The sequence below is a fragment of the Artibeus jamaicensis genome, unplaced genomic scaffold (assembly GCF_021234435.1).
Source record: "Artibeus jamaicensis isolate MK-2021 breed Jamaican fruit bat unplaced genomic scaffold, CSHL_Jam_final contig_233, whole genome shotgun sequence".
NCBI lineage: Eukaryota > Metazoa > Chordata > Mammalia > Chiroptera > Phyllostomidae > Artibeus > Artibeus jamaicensis.
The window spans coordinates 51351073-51367417 of record NW_026521486.1 but is presented as its reverse complement, the minus strand read 5'-3'; the positions used below and the strand labels follow the sequence as shown (position 1 = coordinate 51367417).

General features: G+C 48.9%; 1 protein-coding gene across 1 annotated transcript; it reads right to left on the bottom strand.

Moving 5' to 3' along the window:
- Positions 1-6110: 6110 nt before the first annotated feature.
- KRT18 (keratin 18) lies at positions 6111-9929 on the bottom strand. The gene is made up of 7 exons (XM_037137519.2): positions 9405-9929; positions 8573-8655; positions 8118-8274; positions 7397-7561; positions 7172-7297; positions 6653-6876; positions 6111-6296 (listed from the first exon to the last, which is right to left on the bottom strand). Exons 1-7 carry the CDS (start codon positions 9819-9821, stop codon positions 6176-6178), a joined length of 1293 nt encoding a protein of 430 aa, XP_036993414.2. The 5' UTR covers positions 9822-9929; the 3' UTR covers positions 6111-6175.
- Between the last annotated feature and the right edge of the window lie 6416 nt (positions 9930-16345).

Below are 16345 nucleotides of genomic sequence, written 5' to 3'. Positions count from 1 at the left end.
GGGCCCCTTGAAACTGGAAAAGGCAAGGGAAATTGATTCTCCCCTAGAGCTTTTGGAAGGCACACAGCCCTTCCTGCTTGTGTACTGATTTTAGGACTTCTGACCTCCTGAACCGTAAGATAGCAAATGGGTGTTGTAAGCCACTGAGCTAATAGTTGTTTGTCACAGTGATAACAGGAAACTAGAACATCCCCCAACTCCTGATTTTTCACATCTTGCTCTACTTTTCCCATCATACCTCTTCTGACAGGTTATATAATTTACTCATTACATTGATCATTTACTGTCTCTCCCTCTACTAGAATGTAAGCTCCACAGGAGCAAGGATTATCTGTCTTGTTTACCCTGTATTCCCAGTTGCTGGAACAGTTCTTGGCACATAGTAGGTGCTCAACCAATATTTGTTGAATGACTTATTGAATGAACGGGGTGGGACAGAAACAAAGAAGGGTGCAACATTTCCTTCCCTGGGGCTGCAGGTTCCTGTACTATTATAGTACAGGAACTATACTATACATAGTTAACAACTATGTTAACAACATAGTTAACAACAAAAACAACAACAAGGGGGTGATAAATGGTAATGGAAAAAATACAATAAGAATATTTTGAATTTGGATTAGTAGTGTAGGACTCAAAAGGTACGAAGGATGTGCAAGGGAAAGCCCGTCTCCCTCCCACCTTGGTCTCCCAGTTTCCCTCCTCAGAGGCAGTCATTGTTTCCAATTTCTTGTGTATCTCTCCAGAGATCTTTGTACATGTATAAGGACATATATGTATAGATACACACCTGGATATATATGTGTGTATGTATGTATATAATACATATATGTTGTTGTTTGTGTCTTCTTTTAAAAAATGACAGTATAGGATACCTGCCATTCTGCCCCTTCCTGTACCATTTATTAATTTAATATCTGCTCTGGATTGCACCTAGACAGGGGATGGGTGAGATGGGACACATAATTCCATAGCACAACCTTGGAATCACTAATTTTTCCCTTTGGCCTTTGGAAAATTGAATGGGCCCCTGCTCGCGCCATCATCTTCTTGCAGGCGGAGGAGGACTGCCCCAAAGGCATCAGGCTTTTCCAGCAGTGCGTTGTGTCGAACAGGCATGACCAAGGCCAGCCACATCAGGAGGTACAGGTTGGGTCCAACTCTCAACCTTGCCTGCCTATTGATACCACGTAGCAGCCCTTTTAAGATTCCCTGGGCGCCTGGGCTCCCTGCCCAAAACAATTGAACCAGAATCTTTGGAGATGGGACATGGGCCTTGGTGTTGTTTGTAAAACTCCTCTGCTGACTTGAATTGCAGCCAGGGCTGAGAACCTTAGTTAAGTTATAATACATGGGGGACAGAGCTTCGGACTGGGAGTGTGGGGATGTGGTTTCCTGCTTTAAGCTTCTAGCTCAGTGGCTTCAGACAAGTCACAAGATTTCTTTGAATCTCAGTGCCTACCTCTGAGCCAGAACCAATAGCAGCACCCACCGCCCCGCATACCTCACAGGATTGTAATGAGGATCAAATACATAAGCGCCCTGGGAACTGTGGGACATTGTCTGATGGAGGGATAGTTATGTCAGGTGTTTGCAGGCCGTCTCAGGTTACTCCAATTAGCCTGACTCAGCTGCAAGCCCCGCTCAGACTCTGCCAGGGACTTTCTGCTTTAACCTTAGGCAGGTCCCCATGCCGTCACCTTTGCTGAGGTCTGTTCACCGGCCTGTCTGCTCCCTGTCCCACGTCTGGCGGCTGAGCCATCATCAGTTTCTCCTTTTTAGGGCCCCAGGGAAGGCTGGATTCCTCTTGACTAAATTACAGTGACAGCTTGCCACACCGGTGCAACCCTTTGGGGGTGCTCGCCAGACCTCTGGGGCACCTGTGCGTCGAAGCCAACACATTCCACATTATACTTACACATTTGGAAAACAGAGGGGCGGACAAGTCAGGAAAACTACTCTGAATGCGTTCCTAAAACAAATCTCAGAAAGTAAAGCTCAATCATCCTTCCAAAGACTCATCTCCTGTAGATTCTTATAAAGATTGGGGGTCGGGGTGGAGAAAGAACAGAAGCAAGTGAGGCAGATGAATGTTATGTTTTCAGAAAAAGGAGAGACATTTCACCAGGGCACCTTGCTTTCAGGTAGAATGTTTTCCCCCAGGTAGTACAATCCAGGTACCCGGAGGCCACAGGGGTGCCTGCCCACAGCAGCTCCCAGATAACCTCTCATGTAACTCCTGCTCAGACCTCACTCAGGAAGGGCAGCTCTTGCTCTGTTCGCTTTGCAGGCCCTCCTGGCCCTTCTCCTCTCAGGGCCCTACAGTGATAAAGATTCCCACCCAGTTCCTCCGGGAGCTGCTCCACCACCCACAGGTTCTGCCGGTCCCGGTGTTGTTCTCGGGGCCTCAGTCTTTAGATTTTCTCCACCAAGGATCCTCATATTGTTCAAGATTGTAAAGTAAACACATTGTATTTTTTTTAACATATACATATACATTTTTTAATCCTCACCCAAGGACATGCCCATTGATTATAAAGAGAAGGGAAGGGAAAGAGAAAGAAGGAGACAAACATCAGTGTGAGAGAGAAACACTGTTCGGTTGCCTCTTGTATGCGCCCGGACCAGGAACCGAACCCATAGCCCAGGCATGTGCCCTGCTGGGAATCGAACCCTCCAGCCACCTCTTGGCCTACAGGTCAGTGTCCAACCAACTGAGCCACACTGGCCAGCGCCACACTGCATTTCATAGTAAAAACTGAGTTTTCCATTTCAGTCAAAGATTCATTACCCTGGATCATCCTGCACCCACTTTTCCTTTCCTGCCTCCCCTACTACAACCCTCTTTGCCTGCTCTGTCCGGGGCTATAACGCTCATCACCTGCCAGCAGGCTACATTAGTCTTATTATTGATTTTTGTCTCTTACCACCAGAATATAGGCTTCATGCGGAGAGAGATTCTGTCTGCTCTGTTCACTGGTGTATCCCTAGTGCCTATAAGAGTGGTTGGTACATACTAGGTCCTCAGTAAGTATGTGTTGAAAGACAAAATGCACATACTTTTGCATTAGACTCTGAGCTCCATGAGGTAGGGGCAATACCCACTTTGGTTACCACATGCACACTTGACTAGCACAGGGCCTGGCACAAAATAGGTACTTCATAAATATTTGTTCATATGGCCCTGGCTGGTGTGGCTCAGTGGATTGAATGCGGGCCTGCAAACCGAAGGGTCGCTGGTTCAATTCCCAGTCAGGGTGCATGCCTGGATGGCAGACCAGGTCCCTAGTAGGGGACACATGAGAGTCAACTGCACATTGATACTTCTCTCCCTTTCTTTCTCCTTCCCTTCCCCTCTAAAAATAAATTTAAAAAAATCTTTTAAAAAAGTTTCAATTAAACAAAACAAAACAAAACAAAAAAAATGGTTAATACGGAGGCCAGCATACCATTTCTAGGAACTTATCTTGTAGGCGTGCTGACACAGCATAATTATTAATCACAAGTATTAATTGCATATTAATTAACCTTAATTGTAGCATTTTTACACAAACTAAAACTACCGAAGACCAAGGCATCCATCACTAGAAGCCCTGAGTTGGGGACATTTGCACTCCACACACTGGTGCAAGGCAGCAATTGAAGAGGAAAATGAGGTGGACAAGGTACCGGGATTAAGTATAATAACACTTCCTCACCGAATTTCGGTTGCTGAGACCTGAGAGAAAATTATTAAGGTCCTTCTAAAATAATGACCCCAACATTATTCCTATACAGATGCAATAAGAAGTTTTATATAGCTCTGGCTCAGTGCATTGAGTGCTAGCCTGTGAACCAAAGGGTTGCCGGTTCGATTCCCAGTCAAGGGGAATTGGCCCGGGTTGTGGGCCAGGTCCCTAGTTGGGGACATGTGAGAGAGAGCCACACGTTGATGTTTCTCTCCCTCTCTTTCTCCCTCCCTTTCTCCAAAATAAAAATAAACAAAATCTTTTTTTAAAAATTATTTTAAAAGTTTTATGTAAAATGATGTCACATTTTGTATGCTGTCTCTCAGACTAGATGGATGACAAATTGCTAAGGCAAGGGTCAAAAAAGACCTAGACATCACTTGTCAGATTGGTCTGGTGACCATAATTGGACATTAATAGATCAAGGATTTGATTTTTGGAAAGAATTTGGAACATAGTAATTATTCTTTATTACAGATTGAGAGTAGATTTGTGTGACAGAAACATTCAACTGGACAATGGGTAGGGAAAAAGTCATAAAAAATGTCACCAAAACAGGAGAGGGGACAGAATGCATAATCACAATTCTGTGCTTTCCCCCCAGTGTGGAACTAATAATTTCCTTTCGGCCCCGGCTAGTGTAGCTCAGTGGACTGAGTGCCAGCCTGTGAATCAAAGGGTCACTGGTTCGATTCCCAGTCAGGCCAGGCCCCCGTACAGGGAGCTCAAGAGGCAACCACACAGTGATGCTATTTTCCCTTTCTCTTTCTCTGTCCCTCTGTCTAAAAATAAATAAATAAAACCTTTAATTTTTTTCTTTTTGGTAAATGGAATAGATGTATATAGATTCCAAAAGAAGGTAGAAGAGACTCCAAATTTATTCATTTGGGTTTGAAAAAAAAGGTAGGTCTACATGTACTGTCTTGGAAAGGTGTCCAAGATGTATTGTGAAATGAAGAAAGCAGAGTTTGAGAAATCAAGATGCAGAATAGTATGATCCTACAAACATAAAGGAAAATGTGTACATGTCTGGTTTAAGAAACTATTTTACAATGTTACCTCTGGGGAGTGGGAAGTATTTAATCTTGTTTCCTTCTCTCCTTTTGGATTTTGTACATTAATTATATATATTTTTATATATATATATACACACACATATATACACATACATATATATATATATATATATATATATATATATATATAAATGTTTTATTTATTTTTAGAGAGAGGGGAAGGGAGGGAGAAAGAGAGGGAGAGATACATCAATAAATATGCCCCCAACTGGGGCCCTGCCCTACAAACCAGGCATGTGCCCTGACTGGGAATCAAACCCGTGATATTTTGGTTCACAGGCCAGCACTCAATCCACGGAGCCATGCCAGCCAGGTCACTTTGATATAGTTTAATTTTAAAAGATGAATTATCATCCCAATCAAAGCACATGATTAGGCTTAGGCGTCCATTTGTCGCTACTAGATGACCCTTCCGATGGAATGCAGTTGTGATATTTCGGTTAGCTTTAAGGTGCTTTTTGTTACCTAAGTGGGCACTGACTTAGGGGAACCACCTGCCTAGAAGGGAACCACTGGAATATTCTTTCACCTGCAATGATCTCATTTACTCCAGTCCCAGCCAGACCTCTAGTGCGCTAAAAGTCTTACCCCAACTGAGTGAAGCAGAGCATACAGGACCATAGGTTTGGGGGCGGAATGTAAGAGGGCCAGGGGTAGCCCTGGTCAGTGTGGCTCAGTTGGTTGGATCACATCCTGCACCATAAACCGAAAAGTCTCAGGCTTGATCCCTGGTCAGGGCCAATGCCTCAGCTGCAAATCTTGCCCTCAGTTGGGGCACACATGGAATTGATGTTTCCCTCTCCCATCTTTCTCTCTCCTTTCCTTCTTTTCTCTTTAAAATTAATAAGTGTTTCCCTGGTGGGGATTAAAAAAGAAAAAGGGGGGCAGGGGAAGAAGCTGTGGGTAGGAAGCACTGGGCAGGGGGTCAAGAATGTAGAGCAGCAAGGCCGGGGAGAGCCAGTTGTATACTCTGGCCGGGCTTTTCTCTTCCCTTTGCTTTGTCCTTGGCTCTACTTCCTCCTCAGGCTGGTTCCTGCTAAAGAGCACCTGACAGGCAGAGGACTTGTGATTACCGAGTCTCTTCAAAGCTAAGATTATACAATTCTATTGTAGTTCCCCCTGCTACCCTCGACCCATTCCCCCCTCTTTCTCTGAGAAGGTGTTTCCAAGAACCCAGACCCTTCCTTTGCCCACTCCCCTACCTATATAAAACCCCTGGGGTCAGAGGTGGTTCTGCCGCATCAGAGAGAAGACTATTGAAAAAGGGGATTTGCACAGTATGAAAATAGCCAAGGAAGACACAAAGTGATCTTTCAATGAACTTTTTATTGGCCTCCTGCCCTGCCATGAGATGCCCCACTTCTGCTGCCTTTAATGCCTCAGAACTTTGGTGTCGTTGACCTCAGACACCACTCTGCCATCCACAATCCTGCGGGTCGTGGTCTTTTGGATGGTTTGTAAGGAGGGGCTCCGGTCCAGGGCATCGACGAGACTGTAACAGGAGACCAAACCTCAGTTATAAACAGTCCCACAGAGAAGGGAGATGAGGAAAGTGGAGGAAAAAAACCTCTTATCCCTGAGCCCTTTTATCTCCAAGTTCCCCTAGGCCACTCCCTCCATAAAAGGGAAACCCAAGGCCAAATTCTAGGTGTACACTAAATACAGCTGGGAGCAATAATACTTAGTCCATCCTCTTCACCAGGAGGGAAACTCTGTAATGGCTACTTGCTTGGAGACAAAGGGGCACTCAGGAGCACGGTGCTCAGCGTGGCTTTCAAAAGCTCAGGATTTGGGGAGAAGTGATATCTTGACCCTAGCTTGTGTGGATGGAAGGACAGCCCCACTTACTTGAAGTCTTCCCCTTCTTCCAGTAGGCTGCGGTAGGTGGCAATCTCGGTCTCCAGCTTGACCTTGATGTTCAGCAGGGCCTCATACTCCTGGGCCTGGCGCTGCCCCTCTGCCAGGGTCTGGGCCAGCTCTGACTCCAGGTGCAGCAGGATCCCATTGAGCTGTTCCATCTGCATGGCATAGTGCGTCTCCACCTCCCTCAGGCTGTTCTCCAAACTGACCTTCTGCAGGGGGCACAGGGAAAAGGGTAGGGTGAACCTTGAGGTGCAGTGGAGAGAGAGTCAACAACTTTCTGCAGAGTGGTTCAGAACTCAGGACATCACTCTTTGAACGACTACTCTGTGCCAGCTTCTAGGGTAGGGAGGTAGGAGCAGCAGGAAATGCAGAGTAACAACTCTATCTGCACAAAAGGAATTCATGAAGGAAGAGGTAGGATTTGGGCTAAGACAGGATGGGTCTGAGGCAGACAGAGGTCAAGGGGCTGGGAGGAGTTGGGGCAGCTGAAGTGAGGGCCCTTACCAGATTCCTCATGGAGTCCAGGTCGATCTCCAACGACTGGACCGTACGTCTCAGCTCTGTGAGTGTGGCCTCAGCAGCGCCTATCTCAGCGGTCTGCGAGGTGACCACTGTGGTGCTCTCTTCAATCTGCAGGAGATATGATGCTCAGGTCCCTCCTTCTCTGTCTCCCTCCCTCCCCCTTGTGCCTCTGTGCCCAGCAAGTATCCATCTCTTTCCCTCTTGTACCTGATGGGACCAGTACTTGTCCAGCTCCTCTCGGTTCTTCCGAGCCAGCTCGTCATACTGGGCCCGGATGTCTGCCATGATTTTGCTGAGGTCTTGAGATTTGGGGGCATCCACCTCCACGGTCAACCCAGAATTGGCAATCTGGTTTTGTAGACCAATTACTTCCTAAAGGAGAGAAGGGTGGGGAGAGTAAGGAGGGGCTCAAGGCTGAGTTCTAGTAAGGTTCTTCATCTGTGACTGGCTCTTCCAGACCTACAGGATTAGTTGGAGAAGAGAACACAAAGCTCTTAGCTTCGCACTTTGGCTTTCTTCTCTGTATGGGTAGAATGCAACCCACTTACTGCCTGTGCCTGTCACTCACATGTGATTTTTCTCTCCTCACTTCACCCTGTCTCTCCACCTACCCTCCTTCCACAAACCTGCTCTTTCCACCTTCTTCCAAGAAGCCCTGCCAGCTCCACCTGCGCTCACTCCTCCATCACCCCTCACTCCTGTTGCTGGCTGCTTCTACCTCCTTCCTCATCTATTCTCTCACCCATGGCCTCTTGACTTCATCACGTTGTAAATTAGGTTACCTAATGAGGATGGCAACAGTCTGATTAAGAGCCCAGGCTGGGAGTTTAAACTTTCCTGCAAGACTACTTGCAGGTAGCCTGCTCTGTTATTCCCCCAGACTTGTCTTGGCCCCTGGTTCCTGGCCTGGCCGGTGGCCCCCGCTTGCCTCCTCGTGGTTCTTCTTCATGAAGAGCAGCTCCTCCTTGAGAGCCTCGATCTCTGTCTCCAGCTGCAGCCGAGTGATATTGGTGTCATCAATGACCTTTCGGAGCCCGTTGATGTCATTCTCCACAGACTGGCGCATGGCCAGCTCCGTCTCATACCTGTGGAAGTGGAGGTGATTGGATCTAGAACCTTCTTCAACTCATGGCACCTAAGAGCAGCACTGTGCCCACTGCCAACAGAAACTGAGTCAGGAATCAGATGGTACTCCTCTGAGGGCCGTACTTGGCTCTAAGTATTCTTAAACTGGGTTATGTGAATGAATGAATTGATGGAGCGTCTCATCCACCTAGCTCCACCCACAGATGAACAAGATCCCACTCTGAGGCCCTAGCTGACCTAGCTCAGGAAGCAGACCTTCTTAACTCCACCCCTAGTTCCCTAGTCCCCCCACCTTACTTGACTCTGAAGTCCTCAGCAGCAAGACGGGCATTGTCAATCTGCAGAACGATGCGGGCATTGTCCACAGAATTTGTAAAGATCTGAGGATTGGTGAGAAAGATTGCTCCATGAATAAGAAGTCAATGATGGGTTGCGCTCAGTGTGTGAAAGGCATGTCTCAGCGAAAACATCCCTGTCCCAGGAATAGCCAGAGGCTATCAGCTTCCACCTGTGCCCCTCACACTGTTCCCTCCTTTCCTGAAGTCTCAAATACCTGGGCTCCCACCAGTCTCCCACTGGGTCTCCTTTGGGGCCTCCAAAGGCTGGCCTACTGGAAGTGAGCAACTACTACTATACAAGTCCTCTCCCTGGCCTTCTGGCATTTTTTTCCCCAGGGCACCTGCTCACCTCCACACCCTCCACCCCCCAGGTAGGCTTCCAGTGTACTCTTAGTATGACTCAGCCTTAACCACATCCGCTTAACCCTCTACCTGTCCCCGCTTCGCCAGAAACCTGTGTCTGGGTCCTCTTTTTGGGCCTTGTCTCACCTCCCTTGATGCTGTTCATTTCCCAAGCACTGGCCTTCCCTTCCCCTCCAGGGAAAGGACCAGCTCATACTGTCACCACCCTTGGGGGTCCCATTGGCTAGGGGTAAATGTGGAAACCCAGGGCACTCCTAACGCCCTCCCTGAACAATAGATAGATTGTGCGGTGGAGTCAGACTGTTGGGAAGGGAGTCTCTGTGCCCCACCCTATTAAAATTCTTATCCTTGGGAGACAGGGAGGAAGAGGTACTGCGTGGAGGGCAAACGGGGCTGAGAGTTGGGCTGTTCCCTCCACGGCCCCTTACCTGAGCCCTCAGGTCCTCGATGGTCTTGAAATAATGCCCCCAGTCTCTGATCTGGGGTCCCTTCTTCTCTAAGTGTTCCCGGATTTTGATCTCCAGTCTCCGATTATCAGCCTCCAGGCTTCTCACCCTCTCCAGGTAGGAGGCCAGACGGTCATTCAGGCATTGCATAGTCTCCTTCTCGCTCTGGATACCCCCTATGCCCACCAGACCCCCGGCCATCCCTGCAGCCAGGCCCCCGGATCCCCAGCTGCTCCGCAAGCTGGTGGAGCGGGACACGGAGATCCGGGAGCCCGAGCCCCCGGCACCTGCATAGACGCTGGCCGCGCTGCTGGTCGGCCGGACCCGGTAGCTGGGCGACTGCACGGAGCCCAGGGTCCGGTAGCTTGTGGAGAAGCTGGAGCGTGTGCTGAAGCTCATGTTGTTCAGGGAGGAAGGTGAGCAGCCGAGACTCAGGTTGAAGCTGCAGTGAGCGCTAGGTCCGCGACTTAAGTTTTTAGGGCGGAGGGAGGAGCTGGGGACCCGTCGGGCAGGCCCCGCCCCTTCCCCCGGTGTCGCAGCGCTCAGGCCACAGGTGGACTGCCGCGGGCGGCACAGCGGCCTGGGTTTCAGACCCTGCCCCCTCCCTCTCAGCACAGCCCTGCCAAGGCCACCCTCGACCCCCTAGAAAGGGGGTGACTAACCTAGAAGGACAAGGGCAGAAAGTGCTGTTAGAGTGGTGTGGCCCTGGCTGCTGTGATTTCGAGGCCAGGAAATGACGTTATTATACCCCTCCCCAGGTAGAGGAGGTGCTGGCCAGTTGAGGATTTGGGAGTTTTGGGGAATGGGAGAGTGGAGTGGGGTGTGAGCCTCTATAGCTTGTTCTCAGTCTGCAGCCCAAGTTTTGACATTGAGGGGATCTTGGGGGGGGGGGGAATCCAGAAGCACCAGGGTTCTTGAGGAAGAAAAGGTGGGGGCTGGAGAAGAGGAGGAGAGACTCAGTCTTGAGCCTAAAATCTGCCGGTTTACACATCTGACTCCCACACACTTGGGTCCCAAACATGCACACGTTCCTAGCACACACTCCCGCCTGTATCACACATGTGCGTGTCACTCACCAAATATATGCAGACTCCTGAAGACACGTTCACTCCCTAACCCACTCTGTACTCTGCCTCCCACCCCCACACACCCCCAAGGGAGGCCTGACTTCCTCGGAAGGCCTGACTTCCTCGGAATGCTTCGTGATTGGAACAGGAGATAGGGCAGGCCCGCACTTTGGTCCACCTGTGAATCAGCCTTGACTACATCTCTGGGTAAACAAATAGTGTCTGAGCACTGACAGTTCCACAAACAGGTTTTGAGCACCTACTGTGCGTCAGGCCCTGTTCTAGTTGCCGAGAGAAGAGCAGTGGTAATAGAGAACAAAACCCCTCATGGAGATTGTAATGTGCCTCGCAAGGAATGGGGCCCGAGGACAAACATGCACACCTGGCTGAAACAGTCTAGCCGAGTCTCAGGCCCGGGGGCCAGGCCCCCTTACTAGGACTCTTCTGCAGGGCCCCTCTTTCCTTTGCCTCTCCTCAAAAGGCTCTCTGGATCCCAAGCCCATCCCCAGGGGCCTGACTCCTTAGAAAGCTTAGGTGGGGATATGGGTGAAAAGGATGGAGGTTGGGAAATTCTCACTGCTCCCTGTACCCCTGAAGCTGGATGGTCATCTCCCCCTGAATGAACTGGGGGAGTCCCCAGGGACTAGGTCTTCAAGTCTGTTACCACCGGCAGCTGGTGTTTGCCTGGCAGGGCCTGGCATTACATACTTGTCTGAGCTTTTTGCTCTGGAGGACACACATTGATTTTCAGTGAGCTGCAGCTGAACCAAAGAGGTGGCAACAGGCAGGACAGTGGGCCTGGGAAGGGAAACGGGCCCGGGAGTAGCCAGGCCAGTGGGCCAGCTGGTCAGCGGACTGGCCAGGAAGGAAGGCCATCTCAGATGTGGGAGTTTGGCCCTGGATTGTCCCAGGACTGCCACCTCGGAGTGGGGAAAGCACCATAGTACTCAATAGCAGGTGGCCAGGGACAGGAGAGGGTGCGGGCTGGCCAGGGGAGGGTCAGGGCCTGCGGAAAGCCAAAAGGCAAATGGGATGCAAAATAGCATACAAATGAATGCTCAGTCGTTTTACATGGAAGTTTTCTGGGAGATTAGAGGTGCTAGACAGTCAGGGGGGTTCCTCCTGCTGTCACCTTCACAGTCCCCCTGGGCTTCAGCACTGCCATGCTATGCAGACGTGCACCATAAAGTGTGGAGACTAAACTTGCGATGGATTTTTTCGCTTCCCTGTTTTTGCTAAGTTTGAAGTCAATTCTGGTACTTTGCCATCTGTGTGACCTTGGGGGAAATCACTTAACTCTGAACTCAGTTTCTTCGCTTGTAAAGGGGGAAATAATAAAGCCTGTTCAGTCTACCTCCTTGGGTAGCAGTGGATGTAAATGTTATCACTCACCCATTTATTAAACAAATACTAATCAGTCATTGTAGAGTAAGTTTCCAACACATCCAGGAGGGCAGATCAATTTAGTTGTAAAGATGGCTCACTGATGTAAGCAAGGGCTCTCTCTACCTCACTTAAGACCCCAAAGGACTTGGAATTCCACTGGGGATCAGGCCCAAATTCCAGGATTCTTACCCAAGGTCTTTTCCAGATCCTCCTCTGACCCCTCACCCACCCCAACTGCTCAGCACCTCTGGGGGTCTGTGGAGGCTCAGTCCAGGGGCAGGGGGAGGAATGCTGCCAAGCGGGTCTTATCTCCGGCAGCTGATGTCAGGGGCCACATTCCTGACCTCTTGCAGCATAGGGCAAATACCAACCTCAGGTTCCAGCACCAGCCTGCCCTTTTCTATCATTTCCAGACTCCTCTGTAGCTCAGGGCCTTTTTACTCAGCGCCTCTGGGAGAGCTGGGGATGGGGGCATTAGGGAGGAGTTTCCGTCCCGGGATCCCCAACACTGGGGCTCTCTGAGTGAGGGATGTGAGGCAAGCTGAAAGAGGGAAGGGTGGCTGGGAGGCTGGTCCTGGGAGAAGGTGGAGGAGGAGGGGCTTGGCCAGAGGTTTCCCGGAACAAAGTCAAAAGGCACTTGGAGTAAAGAGACCCAGCAAAGGAGAGACCTGGAGGCGGGAAGTGGTTCACCCCCCTCCCATCCAGCCCCGCATTCCAGTGTCTTATGGAGGGACAGTGGGGAACCTGAGAAGCAGGTTTAACTACTGAGTAAACTCAGAGATGATCCTGATAAGGGTGGGTCAACTCATTCCCCCCACCCCATATTCTCCCCTAGAGGGAGGGAGCCAGCATTCCCCCAGAAACCGGGTGGTGGGAGATTAGGGAGCTAGGTAGGGTCCTGAGGCCTGGAGTTCTTCAGGCTTTGCTTTATCATTTAGACTGGATATTTCTTGCTCAACCCTGAGGAGAATAGTTTAGAACAGCGATTGAGATAAGGGGTAAAAAGGGGTTTAGAGCCCAAACAGGTAGGGGCTGATTCCCACCCCCTTCTCCAAAGGTGTGTGTGAGAGAGTGAGAGGTCCCTATACTGGGCAGGGCTAGAAGCAAGATGACAAGATGGCCAGAGGCTTCCCCCGAGCCGCCCGGCAGTGGAGGGCCCAGCTCAGGCCAGTGGGCCTCCCAGGAGGACCCCAAGGGCTACTGGGAATGATTTTGATTCAAACAAGTACTGAAAAGAGGGTACAGGGTGAGGCTGGGGGACCCGCCGCAGGGTTAGCTGAGCTGTGGAGGCAGGTGGGATGATGTGGGTTGGGGGCAGGACCTGGGCTGAACCTGTCAGGACTTTTTTGATGAGAATTTCTCTGGAGGTGCTCCTACCCCATTTGGTGGCCCTGGGGAGGCCTGTTCAGTGTTGAGTGGGGGTGGGGTCCTGAGGGCTCAGGCCTGGCTGGGAGTGTCAAAAAGGCTTTGGCACGTTTATATATTGGGCTGGCCAAAAAGTTTGTTTGTTTCTTCCATAAGATGGCTCTAGTAGCACTGAATCGTCTTTAACTTCATTCAGAACAGTGTGAATTAAAAGAGAACAACTTATCAAAATTGGTGAATTTTTTTGTGTAGCCATTTTAATATTGAAGATGGAAGAAAATATGCAATATTTTGGCATATTATTTCAAGAAAGGTAAAAATGCAACTGAAACACAAAAAAAGATTTGTGCAGTGTATGGAGAAGGTGCTGTGGCTGATTGAACAGGTCAAAAGTGGTTTGCAAGCCCTGGCTGGTGTAGCTCAGTGGATTGAGCGCGGGCCTGTGAACCAGACTATCGTGGTTCAATTCCCAGTCAGGGCACATGCCTGGGTTGCAGGCCGGTTCCCTGCAGGCCAGTTCCCAGCAGGGGATGCACAAAAGGCAACCCTACATTGATGTTTCTCTCCCTCTCTCCTTCCCTTCCCCTCTAAAGATAAATAAATAAAATTTTTTTAAAAATTAAAAAAAAAAAGTGGTTTGCAAAGATTCGTGCTGGAGATTTCTCCCTGGACAATGCTCCAGTGCTCCACGGTTGGGTAGACCAGTTGAAGTTGACAGTGATTCAATTGAGACATATAATTGAGAACAACCAACGTTATACCACGTGGGAGAGAGCTGACATACTCAAAATATCCAAATCAATAAAGTTATTGGTAAAGATGAAAAATGTGTCTTTTAGTTATAGAAAAAACTAAATGTATTTTTTGGTCAACCCAGTACTTGCTTTATTTGGGTTTGCACCCAAGGGGATATTCCCCAGGGACAAAGGAAGAAAAGATGATTGACTACTGAGGAGCACATGGCTGCCCAGGATTTTCAGCGCTAAAGCCTGGAGCGGACTCCTGGGGATCTGGCTCTCCTGGGAGTCCCCTCTTCTCCCTGGGCCCCCTTGCAGCCTACTCCGGCAAAGCCACCTCTAGCCCAGCAGGGGCAGCCTCTCCTAATCTTATGACCTCTTCCCCTTCTGACCCTTGTCCTTGTGGTCTTTCCTCAGGTACAGCCCTCTCTACCAATGGCAAGAGTTTGGAAAAGAGGCAGGAGAAGACTGCAGCATACGTGCTGAGATACATGGTCTCCGGTGCACGAAACAAGAAAGGAGACATGAATGAGTTTGAGGTCTCAGGGGAGGTTACCCAGCATAGCTCTGTGATGAGACCAACCCCATGAGAAACAGTCTATATCCTGGGGCATTTCTCACTGAAAGGTAAGACGGTGGGAGTGGTAGAAACTCAGGAGCAAAAGAATCTAGGCTCAAGGCATGATTGAAATGACAGACTCTTGGGGTGGGTTGGGTAGGGAAGCAAAAGAAACCAGAAGACATCAGTGGAAAAGGAAGAGCCCAGGGACTGAGAGCTGACGTGTGGGATGACAGCAGCTGTACAGGGCACAAGGGATGTGGCTCGTCAGAGAGAGGACTATCAGAGTTTGGGATCAGAGCAGATGATGTCATCTGAGGGTGGCTGAAGGTGCTGAAAATCATGGAGTTAAAGATTCAAGGAAGAGAGGAGGGGAAAAGAGAATCAATTTTTTTTTTGAGTTTGTATCCTAGCTCTATTGTTTGCCTGCTGAGTGACTGTGGTCAGGTCGGGAGCCCAAGTTAGTGAGCTTCAGTTTCCTTATCTGTTGTTGCAGGAACTCAATGTGCATGGTAGGGCCTGGAGCAGAGCAGGCGCTGTTCAAGGGCATTCACGCACCTCCTTCTGGAAGAATCATCAGCATGGAGGTTTGAGTCTCTCAGTTTGGTTCAGTGCCACAGTGAGCTGGGAAATACAAAGATATGCTTAAAAATAATAATTAAATAGTCAATTATTAGAAGAGACAGATAATTAGGCAAACAAAACACAGTGTACAGATGTTATGAAAAGTTCTAACGTACTATTGATGGAATAGTTCATCCATTCACTCACTATTTGTAAGGCACCCCCCCTATGCCAGACATGTTCTAGGCTCTGGGGATACAGCAAACAAAAACCAGATAAGGTAGCTTGCTCTTAGGGAGCTCATATTTTGGGTGTTGAAAGATTGGGGTGATGGAGAACCTCAGGGAGGAGGGAGTGCTTGGGCAGAGCTTCAAAAAATGAATTAAGACCTCGCTAGGGAGACAAGGGGGTAAAGGAGAGGGCTTTCCAGACCAAAGGACCAGCATCGGCCCTGCTGCAGCATCCAACAGAGTCCCCTCCTCTGACTTTCAGACCCAGATCTCCTGCTGATCACTGGGTTTTATCCCCGTTTGGAGGACGCACAGGAATCATGAAGTTTTCAGATGTAAAGTTGAACATACGATCTTCCTGTATTTATTTTTCTCCTGCTTTTAAAAAAAGATTTTATTTACTTATTTTTAGAGAGAGGGGAAGGGAGAAAGAGGGAGAGAAACATCAATGTGTGGTGGCCCTTTGCATGCCCCCCACTGGCGGGACCCAGCCCAAAACACAGAAATGTGCCCTGACTGGGAATCGAACCAGTGGCCCCTTGGTTCAGAGGCTGGCACTCAATCCACTGAGCCACACCAGCCAGGGCTGCTTTTGAAAAATTCAGATTTTTGGTATAATTTGCATACAGTCACATTTACCTTTTTTAGGTATACAGTTTGATAGGCTTTGACAAATGAATACAGTGGGAGAATTGCTATCATAAATCAAGATATTAAACATTTTAATCACCTGCAAAGTCTCACTGTGTTCCTTTATAGTCTGTCTTCCTCTCCCACCCCCAGCTCTGGCAACCCCTGATCTATCCCTACATTTTTTCTTTTTCAGAATGTCATATAAATAATCACACAGTGTGTAGCCTTTTGTCTTTGGCTTCTTTCACTTAACATGATGCTTTTGTGATGCTTCCATGTTACCGTATGTATAAGTAGCATGTATACATGCTACTTATTGCAGTATTATTAGTAGCATGTATACATGCTACTTATTGCAGTGTCTCTTTATTGCAGTATTTCA

Coding starts and splice junctions, on each gene's coding strand:
- KRT18 (XM_037137519.2), bottom strand. CDS start 9,821: ATGAGCTTCAGCACACGCTCCAGCTTCTCCACAAGCTACCGGACCCTG. Junction 6,877..7,171: donor TGGACTCCATGAGGAATCTG/GTAAGGGCCCTC, acceptor TGCCCCCTGCAG/AAGGTCAGTTTGGAGAACAG. Junction 6,297..6,652: donor GAAGAAGGGGAAGACTTCAA/GTAAGTGGGGCT, acceptor CTCCTGTTACAG/TCTCGTCGATGCCCTGGACC.